The sequence below is a fragment of the Gekko japonicus genome, unplaced genomic scaffold, assembly GCF_001447785.1.
Source record: "Gekko japonicus isolate JY-2015 unplaced genomic scaffold, Gekko_japonicus_V1.1 scaffold1062, whole genome shotgun sequence".
Lineage (NCBI taxonomy): Eukaryota > Metazoa > Chordata > Lepidosauria > Squamata > Gekkonidae > Gekko > Gekko japonicus.
The window spans coordinates 106018-132445 of record NW_015160242.1 but is presented as its reverse complement, the minus strand read 5'-3'; the positions used below and the strand labels follow the sequence as shown (position 1 = coordinate 132445).

Here is a 26428-nt window from a genome sequence, read left to right as displayed (position 1 = left end):
TCAACCCACAAGTCATCAGTTGATCAGTGTGGAGTTCTGTTGTGATCCACTCCCCTGAGCAAAATAGCTGCACAGTGAAGCTACGGTTCTTTCTGCACTCTCCTTTTAATCCATGTTCATCGCAGTGTCCTCCAAGCAATTCTGCACTAAAATCAAATCCAACCTTCTTTTAAATCCAGGTTCCCCCCTCCTCCCATTCTGCACTAAAATTGAGTTCAACCTTCTTTTTATTCCATGTCCCCCCCATTCTGCATTATATTACCTCCAGTGGTCAGCTCGGTTTCAGCCTGCTGTTGCCCTGGGTTATATGGATGCCTTGGACTTAAATTGCCTTGACTCGAATACTGAGAAAATCATTGTGGCAGGCAAATACGGAAGGGAAGGGAGATGGAAAGTGGCACTTCTTTCCCCTCCTGTTCCCTCCAAGCCAGACGGGGACAGAAGGAATGCTTTTGATTTCTGCATTGCAAAAGGGAGAGGGGAAAGAACCCATTTCTCTCCTTTTCTCTGAAGGGAGAAGTGATCCATTTCTTTCTCCCCATCCCAATCTGATAACTTTGGGTGCAGAGAACTGGTATGATCACCTTCTTTTCTCTACAGCTCAAGCTGACAGCTTGGGAATTAGCTGAGCTTCTGATCATCTTTCCCTCCACTAAATTATGCTGCATCTCAGCAAGTCTGGGAGGCAACAGAATTTCAAGGATGAGAAATTAAAAGAATGCCGCTGATCATCTGGGAGTCAGTTCATAAGCCCCATTCTACCCCCCCCCCAAAAAAAACCTTCTCCAGCAGGAGATAAAAAATGGACTCCCAGATGATCTCAGGGCTCCTTATGGCTGCAACTGGCCTGCCTGTGAATAGACATGAACAGGTTGCAAACAGCTGAACAGCCCATAGAGTAAGTTGTAGCCTTGTTCACCACTGGTGAATGGGAGGTGAACAGAACGAATAGGTGTTCAAGCATTCCTAGACAGTACATACATTTCTTTTACTTTCCCAAACCCTCATAAATATTGGTGTTCTGTGGAAGGTGTTAATGTTCAGTCACAGTCCTTGACAACAGATACACATCCTTAAACAACAATCACAAAATATGCTGTTATCTTTTGTCCTTACAAAGACTTCTGGAACAGCCCATGGTGTTTGTAGGCTGTTGATTCTGAACATTAATACGGTACCTCATCCAACCCAGACAGGGGTCATTTCATAGAAAAAGAGCTAGGGGAACTCATTAGCATAACTCATTAGCATATGCCACACCCCCTGACATCAGGGGCCCGGCGGTGGACCTGCAAGGCCAGCGGGAGTGCGAGGAAGCCCTGCCAAGGCCCTCCCTGGCCCCAGGCAGGCAGGGGTGGGGAGAGGCGGGGAGGAAGCAACTTACCCTCCCTCTTCTCCTGCCTCCTCCTGGCTGAATGAGGGCTGGAAGCGGGATGGCCGGAAGCAGGGGGTGGGGCTTTGTCATGTGCCCTGCCCCGGTACCTCACCCGGGGGAACTGCGTTCCCCCGCGTTCCCCCCTGAAATGACCTCTGAACACAGAACATATTCTCTTCAGTGATGAACACATCACTACAATAACAGGGTCTGTTGGGTAGTTTTTAACTGATTGAGTTCCAGCCATTGGTGATCTAACTGAAGTTCATTTGTGTTCTGAACTATACTCCACTTTGGTTTTGCTCTCTTCCTAAACAATGCTCATACTTGGAAACTCTCATTCTGGTTCATAATTTTGTATCAAAATTTCCAGGTACAGCATTCTGATAGAATATCTGTGGTGCCAGTGTTGGATTACCAACCCAGACATGAGATCTGGTACAGCTAGTGAGGGGAATCTTTTATTTTCTCTGTCTGGATTGGATGGCTTTTGTCACGGAAAATAAACATGGGGGAAGATTAGTGTGGTTCAGGGCATATTCCAAGGCTACCAAAGCAGGAGGCATAAGCATGTCACTCTTCTTGTAGACTTATCTTATTTCCAGGAACTGCTAGAAACCAGTAGATCTTTGGGTCTAATCATGAAACGTATATGATCCTGCCAGAAAGCTAGGTTCTACTGCAGCTCACTTTATCTCCGAGCCAAAAACTCTGCATAATATTTTATTCTCTAGAACATGCCTTACAATTGTGTGCAATATACATGGTTTCTAAGGCAGAAGCACAGGGATTCTCTCAAAGAAAAGCTCGTGAGGAAAGGTATTCTGTATGTAGAAAGTCTGAAAATCATGATTTTATTTCAAAACTGGATCATTCATGTGTAAGCAAGCATACATTCAAGCATACATAGATTATCCTGCCTTCCCTCCTCCCTCCAAGAACTTTAGGATTTTCCTCTACTTCGTTTTATTCTCATGACAAGCCTGTGAAACAGGTTAGGCTGAGAGAGAATAAGAGTCTCAAGGTTATCTAGTGAGTTTTATGAGAGAGGAGAGAGAGAGAGAGAGAATATGCATGTGTATGTGTATGTGGGTGGGTGATCTCTGAAGTCCAACACAATAACCACTGTATCACACTGGCTGTCACTAGTGTAGAAAACAGTATTTCTTTATAAGATTTATATTCTGTTTTTTCTGTCTCATAAGTGTTCCACATGGTGACTCACAACAGAAAATTAAGATATTTTAAAATAGTTCTTAAAAACTTTTTTTTAAATGTAAAACCGCATCCAGAAGAATAAAAGTAATTAGACATCATCAATTATACTTGAATACCTTACAGAGAAGCAGAAAGAAAAAGAACAAGAACCAGTGGCCAATAAAACAACTTTGGAAATGACAACTGCCATTTAATAACAACCTGTTGCATCAAGAAGATTACTATATCATAAATTAACTGAAATATCCAATTGAGAAGCTTTCTCAAGCCCTGAGATGGCCTTAAAATTCTGGTTTTACATTTGAAGTTAATGGCACCCCTATCACATAGCCCAAGTGTTAAATAGTGGGTTCCATAGATGAACAGACCCCAAGTACAGTGATCAGCTCTACTTTATTAGTGATTTCAGCAAGGTAAAAGAAGACAAAAATCCCAGGCAGAAGTCTGGTTTTTAAGCATGCAAAAAACCACACCCCAAACACACCCACTCCCAACAACAGGCTATTTACATAACATTGTTTCTCTATTGGTCCATTTTAGGATCCTAGCCAACTATTGTTTGTGGACACAAACTCAACTCGACCCCAGGGATACTTTAGGGTTGACTCATCCTTAGTACACAACACCAAGTTATTTTTTTGTAACAAGGTTAGGTGAGTACATTTAGGAGAAACAGCAGCAGCAGCTTTAGAGCTACTTCTAACTGCTCCTCAGAAGCTCCAAACTCCTTAAAGCATATTACACACCTGCAACTATTCCCGACGAAGCCGCAGCCAGTTTGATAACTGACTTCAAATAGGCTCCAGTTCTGGCTCTAGCTAGCTGTGCCCTCTGATCAGGACCTTGGGGATACCCTGAAGAGAGATAATTAAGATGACAAAAATCTCTGAAGCTAGGAATATGTTTTAAACTGTCCTAAGCTCTGGGATGTATTAAGCTTGAGAGAGAAGGGGAATACTCAGCTGTGATGAGATGTAAGACCAATCCAAAGCAGGTCATCTGCCTAATAATAAAAGTACAAGAAGAACAGGAGTGATAGGGTTTTGGTTTTTTTAATGAGCATGCTTAGTGAACCAGCAACCTCAGTGGAGACCCAGTTTTTGTCTTTATACACCCCCAGAACAATAAGTCTAAGTACTTTAGGGAGTTATCTGTACTGACACAAACCATCTTTTCCCTACTCTGTCCTAATTAGGGGACAAGCAAGAATGTGGGGGGTTTCCCCAACTTGGCTATAGGGGCAGCAGGCTGATGAAGGTCGGTAGGGATGAGGGGAACTACCCTGAAACATTGGAAGGGATGGAGATCATGTCCAGAACAGCACATCACTGGCTGTGTGGTAGGGTGCAGCAGGAGGGAGTGTCCTTTGTGCTCAGCAAGATCTTGTCCATATCTAGCGGTGTCCATGTACCACATAAGGGGAGGGGACTGGGCACCTCTCAGCACATTGTGTGCTGGTGATGATAAACAAGGCTGGCAGAAGATGCTGGCTGCATTTGGAGTCAGGGTGGATCTGCCCGATGAAGGAAGCTATGTTAGCATATTTAATATTATAATGTTGATCAGCTTAATTATTAAATAAACTGGTTGAACCCAAGCTGTTGTCTTGTGTCTTGCTTGCGGGGGGGGGGGGGTCTGAGTCAAACATTAGGCTGATTGTGACATGTCCTTGGTCCTGGCTGTCACTCTGTCAACTAAACTACACAGGATGTCCATTGTGCTAACTATTATGATTATAATTTCCAGAGTATTATACTTGCTGCTTGCTTGTAAATGTATTTATTTAAAAACAAGTCCCAGTAAGTTCATTTTGTGGTTATTTTCTAGTAGGTATGCCTAGCGTTGGCATTGAGCATGCATTATTACAGCCCAATTCAATGCATATTTTATCTGAGATAAATCTCAATGTGTTTTATAGAGCTTACTCGGATAGTAACTGTAGGTAGATTTGCAATCTGAAACTGCAGGTGCTATAATTCATATTTCCAAAATGTAGCACTTTTATTTAATAACTGCCAGTGAGAACAGTGAGACTTAATTCCCAGTAAACATAGCTGTAACAACATGCTGTTGCATTTTGCTAAAGCTACAACAAATTTAGCAATAGCATTATTTACTGGGTAATATAATAACTTGAGAAAAAGCTTCAGTTGATATCACTTTGACAATGAACAAGAAGGCATTTATGCTTATCATTTTGAAAAACAGAAATTTCTGTTTAAGACATAAATCAAGAATAGGGATAAGACAATTTCCAGAGTTGTTCAGTTTGATCTGAATATGCCTTTTTTGATCCCCCCCAAGGTGAACCTATAACACTTTATTTTTGCCCGTTTCTTTTTTTCTCGTACTGGATTTTCTCATTTTGTCAGCTGTGTAAATAGTATGTTATGCATAAGTTACATGTAAATGGCATGTACCTATAAAAGCCTGAAGTGTAATAAATATGTAGTAAAATTGCATAAAATAAACAAAAGACTAATCACTGACAACAATGAAAAATAACAAGAATCATCTCCTAGCACAATAATATATGAAATCAAAATGGGAAAAAGTGTGGCTGAATCAACTAATCCATAATCTAGACTGGGTTCTAGCAGGGTATAACATTTCTAAGAAAATTTAGAAAAGTGTTACATAGTCAGTTTTAAGGTGCTTTCCCTTTCACTAGTGTATTAGACATTGTAAGATTCAGAATGAAAATTGTTTTACTTATGAGATGTGTGCTGCAATAGTAAACACTCACACCTCAAATGAAATCTGATTGGATACAGGAGAATTCCTGAATAAAAGTAACAGGGATTGGTGTATTATTAATGAAGCCCATGTAACTGATTGTAAAATCACAACCTAAATTCATGTGTTCTATATTTATTTATTTACTTATATTAAATAATTGCTATTTACACATGCCACTGGTTAGACTGTATTGTAGCCAATACAGAGGATAATTGATGATGCAATCATCCTTTTTTATCAACTCTCCTGTGTGGGTTCTGTGGGGATAAATTGAGAAAAGAACTGGCAAGAGAAATTAATTTAAAATGAAAATTGATTTAACTCAAACCTTCTACCATACAGAACAATGCAACAAAGACTGGCAGCATTAACACATGGTCATAACAGTGAAACTTACAATAGATATTGGTCTGATCCAGTAGGGCTCTTCTTTTGTTCTTAAATTTAATTAAAAACATGTTCTTGCATGTTTGGATTCTTTTAAATCACTCCTCTTTCAAAACGGTTTCAATGCCAACTAATTAGACAACACAGTGAACAGACTGTAATCTTCAGCTTTAAATACATAACCAACCCATATAGTCGCTTAAAATATATATACCAAAATGAAACATGCAGGCATTTAATAGGATTAAGTGATAGCTAAGACAGTACTTCCAAAAATGGTAGTTCTATTGTGCAAACTGCAAATGGATTTATTTTTACATGAATAAAAAGTATGTATGTTCCACTAGGTTTGTAAGTACCTATCTCTGAGATAGTGCAAATTGAAGTCCAAAAAGAACCAAACATCCCCCCCCCATCCCAGATTTGGTAGCAAATTATTTCTGTTTCTGCTTTCCAGTTTACAGTAGTAGACAAGATGTGTAAGGGAAAGTGTAAGGGAAGGATTAAATCAAAGAGGGATAGTTATGTTTTTATAAAACTTAATTTCTGGAATTTTCTTCACTGGAGGCTTTCAAGAAATTGAACATGATCTGGGAGTAAACTTTGAAATATCTTGATACCAGAATCTTTCCTAGTTCTAGGATCCCATTTGTTCTTTGCAATGCAGATAGAAGAATTATTTGAGCTTGCTTACACAGTATATGGAACAATTCACAGACACAGAATAATTAGTTCATTTTCCATATCTTCTTTATCATTTCAATTATTTACAGGTTTTTCTGTGAGAAATATTTTCTTTAATTTTGTGAACACTGTCACAGTACTATCAACATTTGATGAATTGGGGGTAGAGGTCCCACCATGGACTTTTAATCTACAGCAGAGAATGATGTCTGAGAATAATGTCTGAGGCAGGTTTTTATCTTCTCAACTGCATCTCAGATTGCTTGAACTCTGTATCAGTGAGAGCTGCTTAGATACCTTTGTATCTGCTTAGCTCTCCCTTGGATTCGCTTTCTTTGTCCATGCTGATCACCACTTGGCAGGGTGGAAAAATGGATCCATTTTATATGTGCACTTGTTTTCCAATCAATAGAAAAAAGATTTTTTTAAAATTCCAATTCATTGTGTTTCAGGTAACAATAATGAGAATACCAGTGAATGAGCAAATACCAGTAGTTTAATTTGCTTCCTTATGTTTTTATTTTATTTTCCTATAAGATGGGGACCCTTTCTGTCTGAAATACAGGGAGAATCCTGTGGTGGTGTGGGAAATATCCTTGAAAAGTTCATCCAAATTGGACAATGCGATTAGAGCTGGAAATGTGTTTATTCTTATAATTGCTTACAACGTGGGAGACATTGTGTCCCTGGAGCACTTTGAAGTTACAGTCAAAAACATTTTCTATTAGAACAAACAAGAATACAACAATGAAAACAAACACCAGTAACAATCATTATAATAAACATAAATGAAACATTGAAGATGAAACAAAAAAAAAATTGCTAACATCATTAAGATTTGGGTGATTCAACCAAACAGCAAGGTGATCAGTGATTGTGCATTTTCATACCTACATGAGACATTTTGTAACCCTTTCAAGTTTTTCTAACATTATTAATGTTATTGTTAACAAAAGGGTGTGACACAAAACTACTGCAGGCAAAGTCTGGACAGTACATCTTTCATCAGTTCATATCTGCTACTAGTCCACAGGAGCTCCTTAGCAGGATTTGTCAAGGTGTTTTTCCAGACTTTTCCATGAAACCTGCTGCTTTTGAAACTGGAAGTCTGGAAAAGCCATTGGACAGGTTCAGCTCCTCTTTAAAGGCTGAGTGCTGTTCCTTCCTGCATTGGAATGCAGAGGGCTTATTTATTGTGATTATACTCGCCACTGCAAGGGCGTAGACTTTCCAATTTCCCAAGGGGGACTGGGGCTAGGCCAGATCCGCTGCCCCCTGGCAAGCCTGGGGCTCTTCACAGAAACTGCCCAGTACTGCTTTATTATAAGGGAGAGATTGCTTACAACATGGGAGACATTCTGTCCCTGGAGCACTTTGAAGTTATAGTCAAAAACATTTTCTATTAGAACTAATGAAAACAAACAAGAATAATGAAAACAAACACCAGTAACAATTATTATAATAAACATAAATGAAACATTGAAGACGAAACAAAAAAATTGCTAACATCATTAAGATTTGGGTGATTCTACCAAACAGCAAGGTGATCAGTGATGGTACATTTTCATACCTACATGAGACATTTTGTAACCCTTTCAAGTTTTTCTAACATTATTAATGTTATTGTTGACAAAAGGGTGTGACACAAAACTACTGCAGGCAAAGTCTGGACAGTACATCTTTCATCGGTTCATATCTGCTACTAGTCCACAGGAGCTCCTTAGCAGGATTTGTCAAGGTGTCTTTCCAGACTTTTCCATGAAACCTGATGCTTTTGAAACTGGAAGTTCGGAAAAGCCATTGGACAGCTTCAGCTCCTCTTTAAAGGCTGAGTGCCGTTCCTTCCTGCATTGGAATGCAGAGGGATTATTTATTGTGATGATACTCGCCACTGCAAGGGCGTAGACTTTCCAATTTCCCAGGGGGGGCTGGGCCAGATCTGCTGCCCCCCGGCAAGCCTGGGGCTCTTCACGGGAACCACCAAGGCACTCCCCCCTCCATGGCCCTGCCATGAGATCTGCGGGCAGAGTGGGGGCCCAAACAGGTGATGGCAGGAGTGGGGCTGAGCTGTCCATGATTCCTGCAGCAGCTGCCAGTGTTCTTACCAACCCTGTGGAGAAGCACAGGCAGGTGAGGGGGCACAGGGGCCGAGAGGGAGCACTAGCCAGGCTCCCCTTCTGGCCCAAGGAGCCTCCATCTCCAGGAGTCCCTTCCCTGGCAAGGAAGCAGCACCTGTGTGGAGATGGCGTGGCCCATTTGTGCCAGTAAATCCAAGGACCCCCCCTCCCCACAGTCGTCAAGGGCGGTGGACCAGGCTCCCTACCACTGGCTCCCTCCCCAGCCACCCAGTCGGAGCTCCTTAGCAGGATTTGTCAAGGTGTCTTTCCAGACTTTTCCATGAAACCTGATGCTTTTGAAACTGGAAGTTCGGAAAAGCCATTGGACAGCTTCAGCTCCTCTTTAAAGGCTGAGTGCCGTTCCTTCCTGCATTGGAATGCAGAGGGATTATTTATTGTGATGATACTCGCCACTGCAAGGGCGTAGACTTTCCAATTTCCCAGGGGGGGCTGGGCCAGATCTGCTGCCCCCCGGCAAGCCTGGGGCTCTTCACGGGAACCACCAAGGCACTCCCCCCTCCATGGCCCTGCCATGAGATCTGCGGGCAGAGTGGGGGCCCAAACAGGTGATGGCAGGAGTGGGGCTGAGCTGTCCATGATTCCTGCAGCAGCTGCCAGTGTTCTTACCAACCCTGTGGAGAAGCACAGGCAGGTGAGGGGGCACAGGGGCCGAGAGGGAGCACTAGCCAGGCTCCCCTTCTGGCCCAAGGAGCCTCCATCTCCAGGAGTCCCTTCCCTGGCAAGGAAGCAGTACCTGTGTGGAGATGGCGTGGCCCGTTTGTGCCAGCGAATCCAAGGACCTCCCCCTCCCCACAGTCATCAAGGGCAGTGGGCCAGGCTCCCTACCACTGGCACCCTCCCCAGCCACCCAGTTTCCCGGCAAGTCACCCCCTGCCCTGTCTGAGCGGCCACTGGCTCCTCCTTACAGGGTGGACTGCCAGTCCTTGCCCTGTGTCAGCAGTTCCTCGTGCAGCAGCCAAAAGATCTCCAGTGCTGTGTCTCAGTGCCGGCCTCGTCCACACGAAGCACTGGCCCATGAAGGCGGTGGTGGAAGTTGTGGAGGAGGAGGCAAGCAGGGGCTAGGTTGGCAGGGCGGGCAGTCCTGAGGCCGTGGAGGGGGGATCCGAGCCCTGAGCCGGGGGAAGGGCCCCCCACAATGGGGGCAGCCAGCTCAAGAAGAGCCCCAGGGGGAGGATCAAGGGGCTGAGCTGTCCATGATTCCTGCAGCAGCTGCCAGTGTTCTTACCAACCCTGTGGAGAAGCACAGGCAGGTGAGGGGGCACAGGGGCCGAGAGGGAGCACTAGCCAGGCTCCCCTTCTGGCCCAAGGAGCCTCCATCTCCAGGAGTCCCTTCCCTGGCAAGGAAGCAGTACCTGTGTGGAGATGGCGTGGCCCGTTTGTGCCAGCGAATCCAAGGACCTCCCCCTCCCCACAGTCATCAAGGGCAGTGGGCCAGGCTCCCTACCACTGGCACCCTCCCCAGCCACCCAGTTTCCCGGCAAGTCACCCCCTGCCCTGTCTGAGCGGCCACTGGCTCCTCCTTACAGGGTGGACTGCCAGTCCTTGCCCTGTGTCAGCAGTTCCTCGTGCAGAGCCAGAAGATCTCCAGTGCGGTGTCTCAGTGCCGGCCTCGTCCACACAAAGCACTGGCCCATGAAGGCGGTGGTGGAAGCTGTGGAGGAGGCGGCAAGCAGGAGCTAGGCTGGTGGGGCAGTCAGTCCTGAGGCTGCGGAGGGGGGATCCGAGCCCTGACGCAGGGGGGAGGGCCCCCCACAATGGTGGCAGCCAATTTAGGAATGCTTTCTTTGATCATATATAAAAATCCATAATTATTATTTATTGAAGTTGCCCGAACAAGGATTTGAACCTGGGTCTCCTACAGCTGAGTCTGATATTCTGTCCACACTTTCAGTCAACCCCCCCCCTCCCCAGGCTGCATGCCTGTAAGCAATTCAGAAGAATTTAAGCAGATTAAAGCCTTACAATATTAAAATCCAGCCAACTTTTTTTGAAGCTTGCTAATTTTCTTTCCTTGTTGGTGTTAGAAGTATGATTAAGCCCAAGTGTGCTTTTGCAGTGACGTGATTTTGGTCAGTTTAGGTTAGGCATTTAATATATTTAGCATAATTTCTTAATTCCGTCCATGTCATTCTTTCATTTCATGCCATCCAACTAGTAAAGCATCCACCTGTCCAAAGCCACATATTAATGACCGAGTGGCTGAAAATGCACTTTCCCATAGCACTGTAAGGAAAGATATGGAAGTAAGACATCTGGATGGTGGCATCTCTGGGAAAAATAAGCTATAAACTCTTGCAACTATGTGCTTGGAAATGTTTAGCCAAGATCGCTAAATGTTGTGTCCTTTATGACTTATGAGCTAAAACCTCGTAGAGCAATTCATATGCAAAAAAATATTCAATGCCTCATTAAAAATTCTTATAGCAGAGATAACCATCTGGTCCAGTGTCCTTTCCCCCCTTCGTCTGTATAAACAACCAGAAGTAACCTCAGAGCCACTTACGTGTTCAAATGGGACAATTATACTAGCCATAATTTTAGTGGTTCCATTATAAGAAATTATTTTAATTTTAAGACCATGAACAGTTTGTGCGGGCTTTCCCAGATGGGCTTGTTTACAGCACAAGGGTTGCATGGTCATTGTTGACATAATGACATTGCCCTGGACAGGTGGCCCAAGAAAGCTTTATCACTGCTTGAATTTCTGCCCACGTGTTGTAGAATGAAAGTTCCTGTTAAACAGTGATTATCATCCCCAATATCTGGCACAGTTCTACTTCCTCCAGTGTCAGGAAAGCCTGCCTATACTGCCCAGGTGAACTGCCCATTGTAGAGATCACTATGGCATCTCCTGAGTGGGTCCTTATTTTTGTCAACATAGGCCCAGCACCAGAGGTGCCCTTGGTACTGGAAATTGTATTTTAACTGTTGTGATCTGCCCTGAGTACGCTTGTGGGGAGGGCAGGATAGAAATCCAATAAAACAAATAAATCAGTAATGGCATGGTAACCATCATTTACTTTCTGTTTGCATTTTTGTTTAGTTCTATAGTCATAGACGTATGGTGCTGTTAAGTGGAATTATCTGCCTGGATACTGTGAATTCTGTAATCTACCTTGAGTCTGAGCAAGAAAAGCAGGCTACAAATGATGTATTTTTAAAAACAAAATTGGATGGTGCTCCATCAACGCACCACACATTACCCTCCTACATTGATTTCAACTTCTCCAGTCTTTTATTTTTCATTTTATGGGGACATGAACTACAGATGGCTACACTACTGCAGGAGTAGTCATCTGGGCTATGAGGTTAGGCAACTTGTTTGAATGAAACCTCCAAGTGAGTTTCCAGAAGTCTGTGCATGAAAAGGTTAAAATAGTAGCATCTGTATCATTGTCTGAAAGCTCCAAGAGATCTGATTGGTTAACATCAGATGAGCAAAGAAAGACTTGTGAGCTGAATGGTGAGGAGAAATTCATTCAAGTCTTTCTTTACTCATCTGATGCTAACCAATCAGATCTCTTTGAGCAGCCTGTCACTCAAGGCTCTCTGGCTCTGTAAGAAATTAACCCTTCACAGTCCATTACTTGTTTACACAGCACTTATAAGATTTTAAAGTGCAGTCCATCACACCTTGATATCTGGATGTTGTTGGAAAAACCCCATCGCACAAACTCCTGTTTCACCCATTTTCATGAATTACAGTCTTCCTTGTTCTCACATCTGTTGTTAACTCTTTTATTATCTGTATGCCAATTTTGCTGCTATGCACTGGTCTTACCAAATGTGTTATTCCAATCTTAGCTGTATTTATTGCTCAGTTACTTATGCATCTTGACTCCAATTAGCCCTTCCTAGCAACCTCCCCCACCTATATGTAACATTAAAGGAAATTTGTTACAATGTTTCTGAAAAAGTATGGATATACACATGCTAAGCCTCCCAGTTCTTGCTTATACCCAGATCTGAACTTTGTTGGTCTTAGATATGCCACTGTACTCAAACTTAGTTCCCACATCAGTATGTTATCTCTTGTATTTGTATGCTAATTTACTGCTATTTATAGTTTTTACCAACCACTTTAATCCAATATCAGCTATAATTGCCCAGTTACTTATGCATCTTGACTCTAACTTCCTGGCAACTAACCCCCTACCTATATGTAATGCCTGAGGCAGTCCTGTTTCACTGTAAAAAGTGTGCGTGCACACAAAAACTTATATCTTGAATAAAAAATTGTTGGTCTTAAAGGTTCCACTGGACTCAAACTTTGATCTATTTTTATATCATTTATTGTTCTCCCAAAGTAAAACCCTTATTTTTTCTTACATTATACAAGTTTACTGGGCAAAAAAAATGGAGATATAATTTTTACAAGCTAATTTGTTTTTAAATTTCCCACAGGCACAGCAGCTTACAGATCTGGAGCAAAAACTAGCAATTGCAAAAGAAGAACTGGAAAAGGCTTCTCTGGACAAAGTAAGCATTCCTCTGTGCACATCTTTGAGCTCTGTTAATAGCTATTGCAGCCTCATATGACAGCAGACAATCTTATTCCTATAAAAATATAGACATACTTGACTTTTAGTAATAATGAGTATTCTTACTGGAGTTGAGGACCATTCTGTCAGTGCAATGGTATAATCATTTGGCATGTGTTCTTTGAGGATGATGAAGAAGAGTCATTCTTCCCCCTCCCCCCCTCCTTCAATGCTCAGTGAGGGGCAATTAGCATTTTAACAAACTGGGGGGGGGCCTGGAAATGGAACAATATAGCATAGTAGTAGAGGTAGAATAGTGAAAAATTACAAAAATGTCCCAAGTGTGCCCTGTATGAAAATCTGCTTGAGATTTGAATACACTTTAAAATTTAAAATGGGCAGCCTAATCCCATGTTCCTGTTCTACTTGGTAGCCACTAATATCAGCAAAACATAATCACCATCCTATAATAAACCAGCAACAGAGGTGTCACCATCACAACAGAAAAGACAACACAGCAGCACAGACAGCTATGTCAATAGCATCTGGAACTTCACCACTGTTCACCAATAATGCATCCATTTTCTAATGACACTCTCACAGTATCCATACAATGAAGGTATCTGGGTATAGCTAGATGGTCTCAGAACTTTCCCAGTACAACATACACATAACACACAAATAGGTTGTTGGGAGAAGGTTGGATACATATTCCAAGAGCCAGTTTGGTGTGAGAGCCAGTTTGGTGTTGAGAGCCAGTTTGGTGTAGTGGTTAAGTGTGCAGACTCTAATCTGGGAGAACCAGGTTTGATTCCTTACTCCTCCACTTGCACCTGGCTGGGTGACCTTGGGTCAGTCACAAGCTCTGGCACAGTTGTTCTTGAAAAAGAGCAGTTTCTGTTAGAGTTCTCTCAGCCCCACCCACCTCACAGGGTGTCTGCTGCGGGGAGGGGAAGGGAAAGGAGTCTGTAAGCCGCTCTGAGACTCCCTTGAGTAGTGAAGGGCGGGGTATAAATCCAATCTCTTCTTCTTCTTCCAAGTGGGAAAGGAAACATATTGAATGAGAAGTTGGAAACGAATACCTTTAGTCATTAATTCTAAAGATTGCAACAGCTGGTGACAACATTTTTGCAAGACTTCACCCCTCCCACCACTCCAAAAAACAGATAGGGCTACATAGAGAAAATGGGCTGCCATTCCTGTCACAATACCCATGGTACATGGTTCTTCAGGAGATGGGGTTCAGGTCCTGCTGTAGGAACAACACTTCTGTACAGAAACAAATCAAAACACATATTGGTCCCCATATGTGTGATATACTCTTTCTTGCAAGGGACAGAATCACACATACAAGGAACAGAGAAACCACCACTGAAAGTTTACTTGGATTGTCAGGGTTGCCACATTTAGAATGCCCTACACATGGTGAAACAGAACATGTGTTCCAGGGCCAAAAAGGATTTGTTGTATATACAGGTCCTGATTTGGCACAATAAATCCTTGAGATGAGAACGTGGAAGGGAAACAAGCACTTAACCACCAAGGATATTTATTGGCCTATCCAAGATACAGAGTAGAAAGTGGAGAATGAAGACAGAAGTACAAAACAGTGAGCAATTGCACTAATAATACTGCAGTGCAGGGCTGTGTTTGTAGCAGGAACTCCTTTGCATATTAGGTGACATACCCCTAATGTAGCCAGTCCTCCAAGAGCTTTCAGAGTTCTTCTTACAGGGGCTACTGTAAGCTCTTGGAGGATTGGCTAAATTAGGGGTGTGTCGCCTAATATGCAAAGGACCTCCTGCTACAAAAAGAGCCCTGCGTGCAGTGTATATACAACAACTGAGTCCTGATGTTTGGTTGTATCATTTTGAGATGAATACTCAAAGTTGCTTGTAGTCCAAATTATGTTCATCTCACATGGCTAGTCCAAAATGAATTAACTCAGAGAAAGTACCAATGGGAATTTCTGCCTTAATTTAGAGACCCTGCATTTAGTACCAAAATGCAGGATTTCATCCAGGTTTCTGACTTCTGCAAGCTGGAGGATTTTGGGGGTGCAAAAAAGATGTTTCCAGTAACTCTGAAGAGATAAGATACATCCCTGAAACAATCATATTGTTTATTGATCAAAACTGGAGGTGATAGGGGTTTGGCAGGCAACACAGGATTAGCATGCCAACCTTTATGTTCTAGAGTGCTTGTGTCTTGACAATTTTGTAGTAGACAGCATACTAACAGGTAAAACTCCATTGTATCCCCATACTGCATGTCTTATATCTGGCATGCATCCTAGAAAGTTATAGGAGTACTGAAGGACAAAGATGGCAGATAGAGACACAAATCTGGCTCCTTACTAGCCTCTGCTTCCACAGTAGGACTATCTGCTAGTCTGTGTGGCAAGGTTTCCTCAATGGTTGTTGAAGGGCCTCCTGGTTGCCTGTAGCAAAGACAGAAAGACATTGGACTGCCTCAAGTGACTTAGTATTCTGCTTTATGTGCTCTGGTCCTGCAAGGATGAGTTAGTCAAGTCAAGCAGGGTCTCAGGAGAGGGATTCTACAATTTCAGTAATGTCAAGCAAATGTGGCATCTGAGAAATATTAGGAATCATGCCTAACACAGATTATCATCCTCTATAATATCTAGTTAACTTTATCTTGCATCACTGGCCCTTTCCCTAGTTTCTTTAGTGGCAGTCAGAGCAGAGACGGTGCAATGCCTTCTGGGCAGAAGTTAAACTACATTTTACAGAACTAGAGGAGAAAAAATGGTCATTCTGAGCAAAATCTCAGTTTTTTTTAAAAAAATGTGTATTTTCAACCCTAGACAGTATGAGGAGAAGACAGAACTAATGAGCATAAGAAATATTTATTAACATACTGTTTTAAAATTGTCTGTTTAAAAATGACTTGGTTGACAGATTGTCAGCAGTAAAAAAACAAAAAAACAAAAACCTAAAACAGTTTTTGATATGTGCACCCTTTCTTCCACATATGCACATGGTTGTTTATAATGCAACCTTAGGCACAATGCCAGTGACACAGTGCATAAATTAAGGACAGAATTTGAAGCAGATTGAAGCATTATATGTTATTCTTTCAACTCTTTGAATCATCTTAATTTTAAAGGGGGGGAAACTGTATTTTTCTGTATCAGAATTTTTCTGAAAGGGAATTAACACAGCTGAATATTTCTGTCTTGCATGGATGATCCATAATGTGTGGATGACCCATAGTTACATGGGACTCCTGTGTTGACATTGGCAGGTATAACTCTTTGGATGCTTTTACAGTATAGTTTTATTGTGTTTTTTATATTTCTGTTTCACTTTTCTACATTTATTGACTTTTATTGATATTATTAATTGATTATAGTGGATTTTATGTTATATTTTTATGTTTTATTTTGATCCAGTGGTAAGCTGCTTTGAATGTTCCTTTCAGAGAACTCAGTTAATAAGTATTCTATACAGTGTAAATGGAGCTGCGGTGGCTCAAGTGGTTAAGATGCTGAACTGCAGGCTGTGGAAGGTCGGTAGTTCAGCAGTTCGAGACCCGAGTGTGCCGCATGACGGAGTGAGCTCCCGTCTCTAGTTCCAGCTCCTGCCAACCTAGCAGTTCGAAAGCAAGAAATTGCAAGTAGATAAATAAATACCACTTCAGTGGGAAGGTAACAGCATTCCATGCACCTTGATGTTTAGTCATGCCGGCCACATGACCATGGAAACGTCTTCGGACAGCATTGGCTCTTCGGCTTTGAAACGGAGATGAGCACCGCAACCCTAGATTTGGATTCGACTGGCTTTCGAGCAAAGGAACCTTTACCTTTACCTATCTGGTATTTCTATAGTCTGGGTGGTTCTAGGAAATGGTGTTTTTTCCTATACAAGAACCAGGATGATACTGCATCCTGTACTCATTTACCCATATTCGCCCAGAAGGAAAATGACCCTGAATGTAAGATGATATTTCTAAAAAAGATAATATAAAAACATTTTCTCACCCCCCTGTAGATAACTGTGACATATGTGTAAATTTGAATTAGTTTTTTATTTCTTAATGGCATATGGGAGGGGGGTCTAGTCTTCCTTTTAGGCAAATAGATACTACTTTCACTTGTGCACCTGTTCACTAATGTATGCTATTTTTGGTTGTCATTTGTTGAAAACTGTAAAGAACATGAAAGTGAAAGGTGCACATTAAAATATTATACTCTGTAATCTGTCTTTATGATCAAATAACATTTTCCCCGCAGGAGTCACAGTTGAAAGCTCTGAAGGACACAGTACATCTCTGCCTGTCTTCAGTATTGCACAATCAGCCTTCCACTACAAATATAATTCCTTCAAGACCAACTGAGAGACAGACATCCTCCGTTACAAATGGTTCAAAAGTTCCATTCCAAGTGACAAACACCAAGGTATCTTTTTACTTCTTTTAAAATAAAAGTGAGAGTTTGTCCTCCAAGTCCATCAAACTGGAACTAAGAAGGATTTTAAATTCATTGAAAGATTAGGATGAATTTCAAAGGTAACGCTAAGCCTATCTCTGCTGTCACTGAAGTTGGAAATACAGCTTACTGAAATTTGGGGGGGAGTTTGCTGTTCTGTAGACTTTGTCTGTATATAATGTGCAAAATTAATACTTTCTATAATTATATAATATATTCTGTATAGCATACTATTCATTGGGAAAGTATATAATACATGTCGTGGTGCCTGCCAAGCTGTCCTGGGTGCTCTTGCTCTTTTCTACTGCTACAGACAAACGTGGCTACCCATCTTAGACTGTCCTGGGAATACTTTGGGGAGCCACTGTCAGAACTCTGGGGAAGTCTGTCTTTCTGTTCTGAACCTGCCTTTGTAGACTTCAGAGCTGGCTTGGCCAGCTTGACATGTGTTTCCATTCCTTGGCACAGTGGAAGAATTCACCATGGTTGATGGGTGTGCTCCAGACCAGTGTGTTTTAGCCTGGGGAGGGAAGCTTTGAAATTTGTGGGCACACTTTCCCTGCTTGTTTGCTGGGGCTGGGGTGCCCGTCAAGCTGTTTTGGGGTTAGTTTGGGGAGCCCTTGTTGGAAGTGGTGTCATGTCTGCCTTTCTGTTGTTCCAAGTCTGCCTTTAGAGACTTGGGGGGGGAGCATGGGAGGATGCTTGCCGTGCATTCAGTATCTGGCTGGAGGGGGGGTCTGCCCAGGTGAAGTCTCCCTGTGAGTTTGATGTCACTGGCTTGTTCCTGAGCTGTTCCATAGACTCCTGTAACTGCAGCTGTCTATTCCAGAGAGAGCTGGGGTGAATTTTTTTGGGCGGTCCATAATTTGAATCCCAGAAATGCAATCTGCCCCCATCTTGGAGAGATTGTACAGGAGTGGGTGGCAGAGTGAGCTTCCTTGTGTTTTTGGTGTGTGCAGAGGATCCATTCTATACACTTTTGAATCTGTGCCTGACATTTTCCCCAAAAGCACTTTCCTGGCTTGTCCTTAGTCCTGTTGGATTTGCAGTGTCACTGGTTCTGTTAGGCACATTGCACTGGTTCTGCTGAGCTTGCAAAAATGCCCCCCCCCTCTCAGTGTTCACTGCAGGAATTCTCTGGAACTTTGATTGTGTTCTGCAGGGCTTCTATTCCCCTTTCTTTTTTGTTGTTTTTCCCTCCATTGGAAACAATGGAGGATTGGGGAATCTTCTTGGGGTGGCTGTACCTCAGACCCTGTAAATCCAATCTGTGCATAACATGTAGGGCATGTAGAGGAGAGTCAGTCGGAGGTCTACTGTGAGTTTGGTGTCTCTAGTTTGCAAAGGATCTATTCTATACACACCTGAACCTCATGAACCTGCACTTGTCATTTCCTCAGAAAGCACTTTCCTGGGTTCACCTTCTTTGGGGGATTGTAATTCAGAACCCATAAATTCAGTCATTACCAAACTTGGAGGGCAGGTAGAGGAGAGTCAGATGGAGATTCCCTGCAAGTTTAGTGCCTCTAGCATGCTGGGGGGAGGGCTGTTCTACCACATCATGAACCACACGGTTTTTTAGCACCAAAAAAATTGTGATGCTCTTTGGTTTGTGAACCGGGTATGCCATGCACCATGAACTGAACCATGTTTCCCCAGTTCATGCCATGCACCATATTCTCCTAGGGCACTCAAGATATTCTCATAAGACGTCTCAGCAAGTTTATTTGGAGCCAACAAGGCCTGGGCTAATTCAAACGTATCTGCTCCACACACGCTGAGTAACATGGCCCTTTTCCTCGCTGGTGCTGTAATGCCATTAGCAATTAAGTAAAATTCCATCCTTGCTGCATAACTTTCCCACTTGCTAGGACAACTGGGATTAAACTCTTCAGTATGTCCTTGAGTTGCCATGCCCCCAAATTGATGACTGACCTGAAGATCTTTTTAAAATAATTCCAGACAGTTCATGCAGTATGTCAGTCCAATTCTTCTATATTTACTTAACTCCTCCACAAGGGAAAAAAATTACATTCCTCATGCATCCCATCCTTGTCACCAGTTGTTATGTCCTCGGCAAAGAGAGTCCACTCGAAAATGATAGAAGATTTATTATAGTTCCATAAAACACAAATAGCACATCTCAATAGCTGCAGCTGTAACAAACTAACACCCAGATGAAAGCTAGGGCGTGGAGTGTGAAATCAAATGAATTAAGGCTAAACTCCCACGCTATGTGTACAGCAACCCAAGGATGCCAATACACTATAATAGTGTTGCAAAATTGTGTTCTTTTCTTCAAAACACACACACATATTTTTATATATATTATATATATTTATATATATATAACACACACATTATATAACCCAGGGAGTCTCACGAGATCTGTAGAAAAATATGGCCTACACATGTGTGACCCCATCCACTGGGGGGTTTGATCCACAATGGGACCAGATTCAGAATTACATGAATGATTCCCATGAGCAGGAGACAAGCACAAGTGAATAGGGTAAATTTGCCTGGAATATTATTGTTCTGTAGCAATATTCACATTTCTACTATCTAGCTAGTCAGAACACAGATTGCCTAGCATGCTGTAACTTTGCCAGATGAAACAACAGGAGAAACTAATAACATTATGGCATTTACTCAGCATGATCTTTTCACACAGTAATATTTCCGGGCCCAATTTCATTAGATGGACTGAAGTCCCATAGAACTGAATAGGGGAAATTACTATGAACTAACAAGTCCCACTGCTTTCAGTTGAACTTGGTTGTGACCAACACTTTGCATTGAGAACTTGGCATTTAACCAAAGGATCTGAAATCAGGCATTGGTTTCTCTGTGTGACATTTCCTCTGAAATTGCTTAGTGCACTAATGCTGCTCTTGGATAATAGCCATTTAACTGAATTAATTAGATATTTATCACATTCTAGTATGAAAGCCCTTCCTTTGTAAAAGGGGCTTTTGTCCCTTTACAGTCTATGAACAGATGCAAATTTATATTTATGAGTGTGTTTATAGGGAAGGCTTTGCAAATTACTCCACAAGGCTCATATTTCTGCTGACACTTCAGAGCCTAACCTTTGCTCTTCTCTCGTTCACACGCCAACAAACCAATAGCTTGTAGGAAAGGAAAGAAGTAGTCGTGCATTAAAAATAGCACCCAAAGGGGAAAGAAGATTTTTTTTACAAACAAATGGACAAGGAATTACATGTGTCTGTCACTCCCTGTGCTTCAAACACACTGCTTGAAATAAAAATTGAAATGTTGTTTGTGTTGTGGTTACTGAAGTCTAGCTACATCTGCAGTAACACAACAGTTTTATGTTTGCCATTCATTTCTGAAGATGTTCTGTCAACGCATGGCTTTAGATCTTCAAAGAAAATCAGAGTGTAGCTATGCAAGCCCTGTTGTTTTACTTGCAATGTTATTTTTTTGGGGGAAAACAAGTTGCTTAAAGGAAATACACAAAGTCCAGATGCAAAAACAGCTTGTTTATCCCCTCCATGGTTTCTTTATAAATACTGTCAAATGTGCATTACCCCAGCCATGGATTGGCACTATATTTGCACTACCTATTTTGTAATGTTACATTCTTGGAAAGGCAGCAGTAGGCATCCCACAGACTGTAAAGTACTGAGTGTTCTTCATCCATTTCCACATCTTCATGAACACATGAAGCTGCCTTATAATAAGTCAGACCATTTATCTGTCAAGGTCAGTGTTGTCTTCTCTGATTAGCAGCAGTTCTCCAGAGTCTCAGGTCCAAACTACATGTTCCATTTTGCAGCTTTTTCTGAGGCAATATTTGCTTAGGAAAATGGCACGGGGGGAGGCATGCCATGATTCTGAGTCAAATCCTGCCCCTCTGAATCTGTAAAATATTGTTCTTGCAGACCTGCTGTGTGGTTGCAGAAAAATGAGTAGAGTCCATGAAACTTGGACCTGCCTCATTACAAACTATAATATGTAGATCGTAGGTCAGGCAGAAGTCCTTCACATCACCTATTACCTGATCTTTTTTACGAGAGAGAAGAGATGAGATCGGATTTATACCCCACTCTTCACTACCCAAAGGAGTCTCAGAGTGGCTTACAATCTCCTTTCCCTTCCCTTCCCCACAACAGACACCCTGTGAAATAGGTGGGGCTGTATGAGCTCTTTCAGGAACTGCCCTTGAGAGAACAGCTCTGAAAGAACTTGTGACTGACCCAAGATCACATCAGCAGCTGCATGTGGAGGAGTGGGGGATCAAACCCAGTTCTCCTAGATTAGAGTCCGTGCTCCTAACCACCCCCTCTCTTGCCCCACCTTGAAGATGAATGGTTTCATGTGTTTTTTTTAAAAAGCTCTAGAATATCAATGTATCAATATACTGTTGTATTAAGCAGATTCTCTGAATTTCCAGCATTCATCTTTTAAAAAAAGGTATGTCTATTTTCCATTTCCTCATAGAGATATAAGGGGGAAGGCACTTCTCCACAAGGGGAGGGGATACAGACTATGGCACGGGGGGAGGCATGCCATGATTCTGAGTCAAATCCTGCCCCTCTGAATCTGTAAAATATTGTTCTTGCAGACCTGCTGTGTGGTTGCAGAAAAATGAGTAGAGTCCATGAAACTTGGACCTGCCTCATTACAAACTATAATATGTAGATCGTAGGCCAGGCAGAAGTCCTTCACATCACCTATTACCTGATCTTTTTTAAGAGAGAGAAGAGAAGAGATCGGATTTATGCCCCACTCTTCACTACCCAAAGGAGTCTCAGAGTGGCTTACAATCTCCTTTCCCTTCCCTTCCCCACAACAGACACCCTGTGAAATAGGTGGGGCTGTATGAGCTCTTTCAGGAACTGCCCTTGAGAGAACAGCTCTGAAAGAACTTGTGACTGACCCAAGATCACATCAGCAGCTGCATGTGGAGGAGTGGGGGATCAAACCCGGTTCTCCCAGATTAGAGCCCATGCTCCTAACCACTCCCTCTTTTGCCCCACCTTGAAGATGAATGGTTTCAATTTTTTTTTAAAAAAAGCTCTAGAATATCAGTGTATCAATATACTGTTGTATTAAGCAGGTTCTCTGAATTCCCAGCATTCATCTTTTTAAAAAAGGCATGTCTATTTTCCATTTCCTCGTAGAGATATAAGGGGGAAGGCACTTCTCCACAAGGGAAGGGGATACAGACTAACTTTAAAAACATTAAAGCTGGGAATTCAGAGAACCTGCTTAACCTATCATTATAATAATATATTGATATATCAACATTTTAGTGTTTTTTAAAATGCAGCCATGATGTCAATATATGATACAAGCATGTGCAAAAAATAAAAAGGGGGGGTGCATTGACACCACCGGTGATGCCACCAATAATGACAGCACCCTCCCTTGAAAATCCTGATTCTTTAAGGCATGTGCAAAATTGAATGAAATGACTACAACTATGAAAATGCAGAAGGAAGGCAGATGCACCAAAGAACTGTGGCCAAATTGATTCCAGTCCTTGTGAATTGACTGTCAAGAAAATCAAGACTAAGCTGAGTGTGTAGAAAAGCCCTTTGAATCATCCCACATCTCCTTGGCAGGGTTTTTATAAAAGATGGTAAATGATATGGAATCACTGCACCAGTATTTTTCATCCCACATTTGCAGAGGGCCTGGGAAATGATTATTCAGATAACATGCTGCATATCTTCATTATGTATATGTTTGGGTACAAATGTGGGAGAAGCGAATGTAAAACAGAAGTAGTTTTTCAATCATAGAGACAAGATTTTTCTTCTTCTGTGTCTAAATATGTGTTGTCATTGTTTTTTGCCATCAAGTCACAACTGACTTACAGCAACCCCATAGGGAAAAGGTGTCAAACTCCTTTGCTAACAAGGGCCAGATTGGACATAAATGTTGCTTTGTTAGGCTGGGCCACACGTGCTGTAAAATATAATGCCAAGTAACAGATGTTTTACTACACACTGTGACCCATACCCCTCCTCAGCAGAGCTTGAAGCCAAACCAGCACTCCTGGCCCCTTCTGGTTGCCAGCTCTGGGTCGGGCAATCCCTGGAGATCTAGGGGAAGACCATGGGAGGGGCTGCATTGGGAGAAGGGTGGGATTTCAGCTGGGGGTATGATACTCTAATATAGGCCCTTCTCATCCACATTCAGACTGGTTTCCCCCTAATTACTCATGGGCTGGATAAGAGCCCTGGATGGGCCAGTTCTGGCCTCCAGGCCATATGTTTGGCATGTCTGCTGCAGGTTTTCAAGGCAAAATGTATTCAGAGGTGGTTTGCCATTGCCTGTATCTGCATCACACCCCTGGTATTCCTTGGAAGTCTTTCATCCAAATAATAATCAGGGCCAACCCTGCTTAGTTTTCAAGATCTCCTGGGCTATCCAGGTCAGGGAAAGTATGTATACAATCATACATTTTGTCCTCAACAAGGTGGCATCGGCAGTACTAAAATACTACTGTGCAGGGACCTTGGAATCTCGATATCTTCTGAAGTTGTAATCGCAGCATAAGTATTGGCTTTCGTTAAAATGCACTTGATAAAGAAAATACCCCTCCCCCATTCTCCAGTCTAAAACAGAAATAATCTAGGGAAATTGGAGAAACTTGCTTTCATTCTGTTTCCTTTTAGGAAAAAATACCAATTAAATAAATTAGTCACAGGCTAGTGAGCATTTCCTTATGTGCACCATGCTCTATGTAAAGCATCAGTCACACAAAATATCAGGCTATGCCCCCAATTATAATCTACCAAAATAATAAACACAAAAAGATTAGAACAGAGTTAGGACATATGAGAGAGAAGGATGGAAGAGTCACAAATAACTATCAACTCATGGAGAAACCTGACCTGCCTGAAGGGAGGGATGAAGGAAAGGAAAAATACAAATGATTGAGTCACAAATACAGAATTTTAAACATTTTTCCTTGAATGAAGTAAAACTACAAATTACACTGTTCTCTTGCAAGGTCTGCATGTATGTTAAATTGTGACAACCGAGTTCCTAATTACCATTTTAGAATTATTTAGAAAACTACAGCACAGCAATATTAAGATTTGCAAGTTGCTAAAATGTCCTTAGGGCTGGGCATCAGTGAATTCAGAATAGACTGTCTTGGTACCTTAGAAAACGTGTGAATGTGTTGAATAATAGATACAGACATTGATATATAATCCAGCAGTTTGCAACAGTTTACAAAGCTTCTTGTCTATTTGACTTGTGAAACGTGGGAACCCACGTTTTATTCCTGATCACCATTCCTGCAAATGTGTCACCAGCTACAATATACTTTGATCCCCCCTGTGCATTTCAAGATAAAGATAGCTATCTAGGCTGCAATCACACACACTAAATAATCCACTTTCAATCCACTTTCAACACACTTTCCAACTGGCAAAATGTCATCATTTCTGTTCTTTGGTTGCCTTACTAACAAAATAATCTTTATGTGAATCACTGTACCCCAATGAAAGCATCAAATAATCAATTTATCAATAATTGATATAATTACATGAATAATATGGACATATACATACCAAAATTCTAAGAACAGGTCTTTAATGGGCCCTGTATGCTATACCGTCACATGAGAAAGAATTGTGCCCTTTGTATAAAAGTCAGAATGTTATAGTATTTTTAATGGGCACTATCATCTACTGCTTGAAATATAGGATACAAATTATCATAGAGTTTTTCAGAATTGCAAACATTAAGTCCTCATTTCCTAAATGTGATTAAGAAGAGTTCCTAACAGGAAATATGCTATTTAAACATCAGGATATAGTGGTAGGCTTTTTACCTGTGATTCAATATGTGTTCTTTCATTAGCCTCCCAAGGTCAGCTTTTCAACACTAGGAGACTAGACTTATTACATTAGCTCCTCCACTGAAGGTCAAACAGGTACAAGTTTTTGTTAAGGTTTTTAAATGGGAATTTAAAAAAAAAATCCATTGAGGATTGCTAGGATTTGGGGTTATGTCAGTAGATTGTTTCTTAAATCATTCAAGACAAAATAAATTGGATTCCTGCATTGTTGATGGCCAAGGTTCCTTGCGTTTTTATGGCCAATGATTCAACACATTTCAGCTAAAATGATTAGATGTACAATCCATGGTCACATTGTAAAGGTCAATTTGCCTGATTCATTGAAGGCAATTAATGCTTTTTCCAGTGAATGTTTTCTAAATGATATCTTTGCCAAACCAACACACAAAACAGGAGTAATTCACCATGAGCTATGTCTTCTACTACCTTCCATATATGTTGGAACACAACTTTATAAAACTGGATTCATAATGCATGCATCATATAGGGACACCATGTTTCATATGCATTACATAAATCATTAATGAATGCTTAATATAATTTAATTCCTTGGGGAATCTTCTGGCAATTACATCAAGCAATGTGCACTATTTACAAATGATTCACAATTTCATTCCACTCCAGTTTAACATTATATGAATCTCCTAGAGGGAACATTTCTATAAATGTAAACATTTCATGTGTATCTAGACAATCGTCCTGAGGGCTTGGCATAAGTAGCATTTATGTCTTTCTCTGAGCATTTAACACAATGTATATAAGGTCTCAAACTGAGAGTATATTCAGTACATGTTTGCACAAGAGTTGCTGAAAACTAGTTTATCAGTATGAAGAAATGATTTGATGAACAATTTTAAACAGAAGGGGGGAAACCAATAAATTAAGATTGACTTACCAGTGCAATCTGAAATTTGGGAGTATAAATGTCCAAGATGAATGCTACACTCCCTACCCTGAGGTTTGTCTAATTTGGGTGGAAAACCATGAAGATTTTTCCCGGAAGGGAATGTATGTCATTGTAACCAATGGAAAAATAATAGGATTATGAAAATAAAACAGCAAGGAAGGAAGGAAGGAAGGAAGGAAGGAAGGAAGGAAGGAAGGAAG

The 26428-nt window shown here is 41.6% G+C and overlaps 1 protein-coding gene across 1 annotated transcript in view; it reads left to right on the top strand.

The window, feature by feature from the left end:
* The window catches only part of LUZP2 (leucine zipper protein 2), a 276776-nt gene that overhangs the window by 144450 nt on the left and 105898 nt on the right, over positions 1 to 26428 (top strand). Inside the window, exons 5-6 of the mRNA XM_015413447.1 lie at positions 12946 to 13020; positions 17278 to 17442. Of these exons, the coding sequence (XP_015268933.1) occupies positions 12946 to 13020; positions 17278 to 17442 (240 nt within the window). The remainder of the gene's footprint in view (positions 1 to 12945; positions 13021 to 17277; positions 17443 to 26428) is intronic.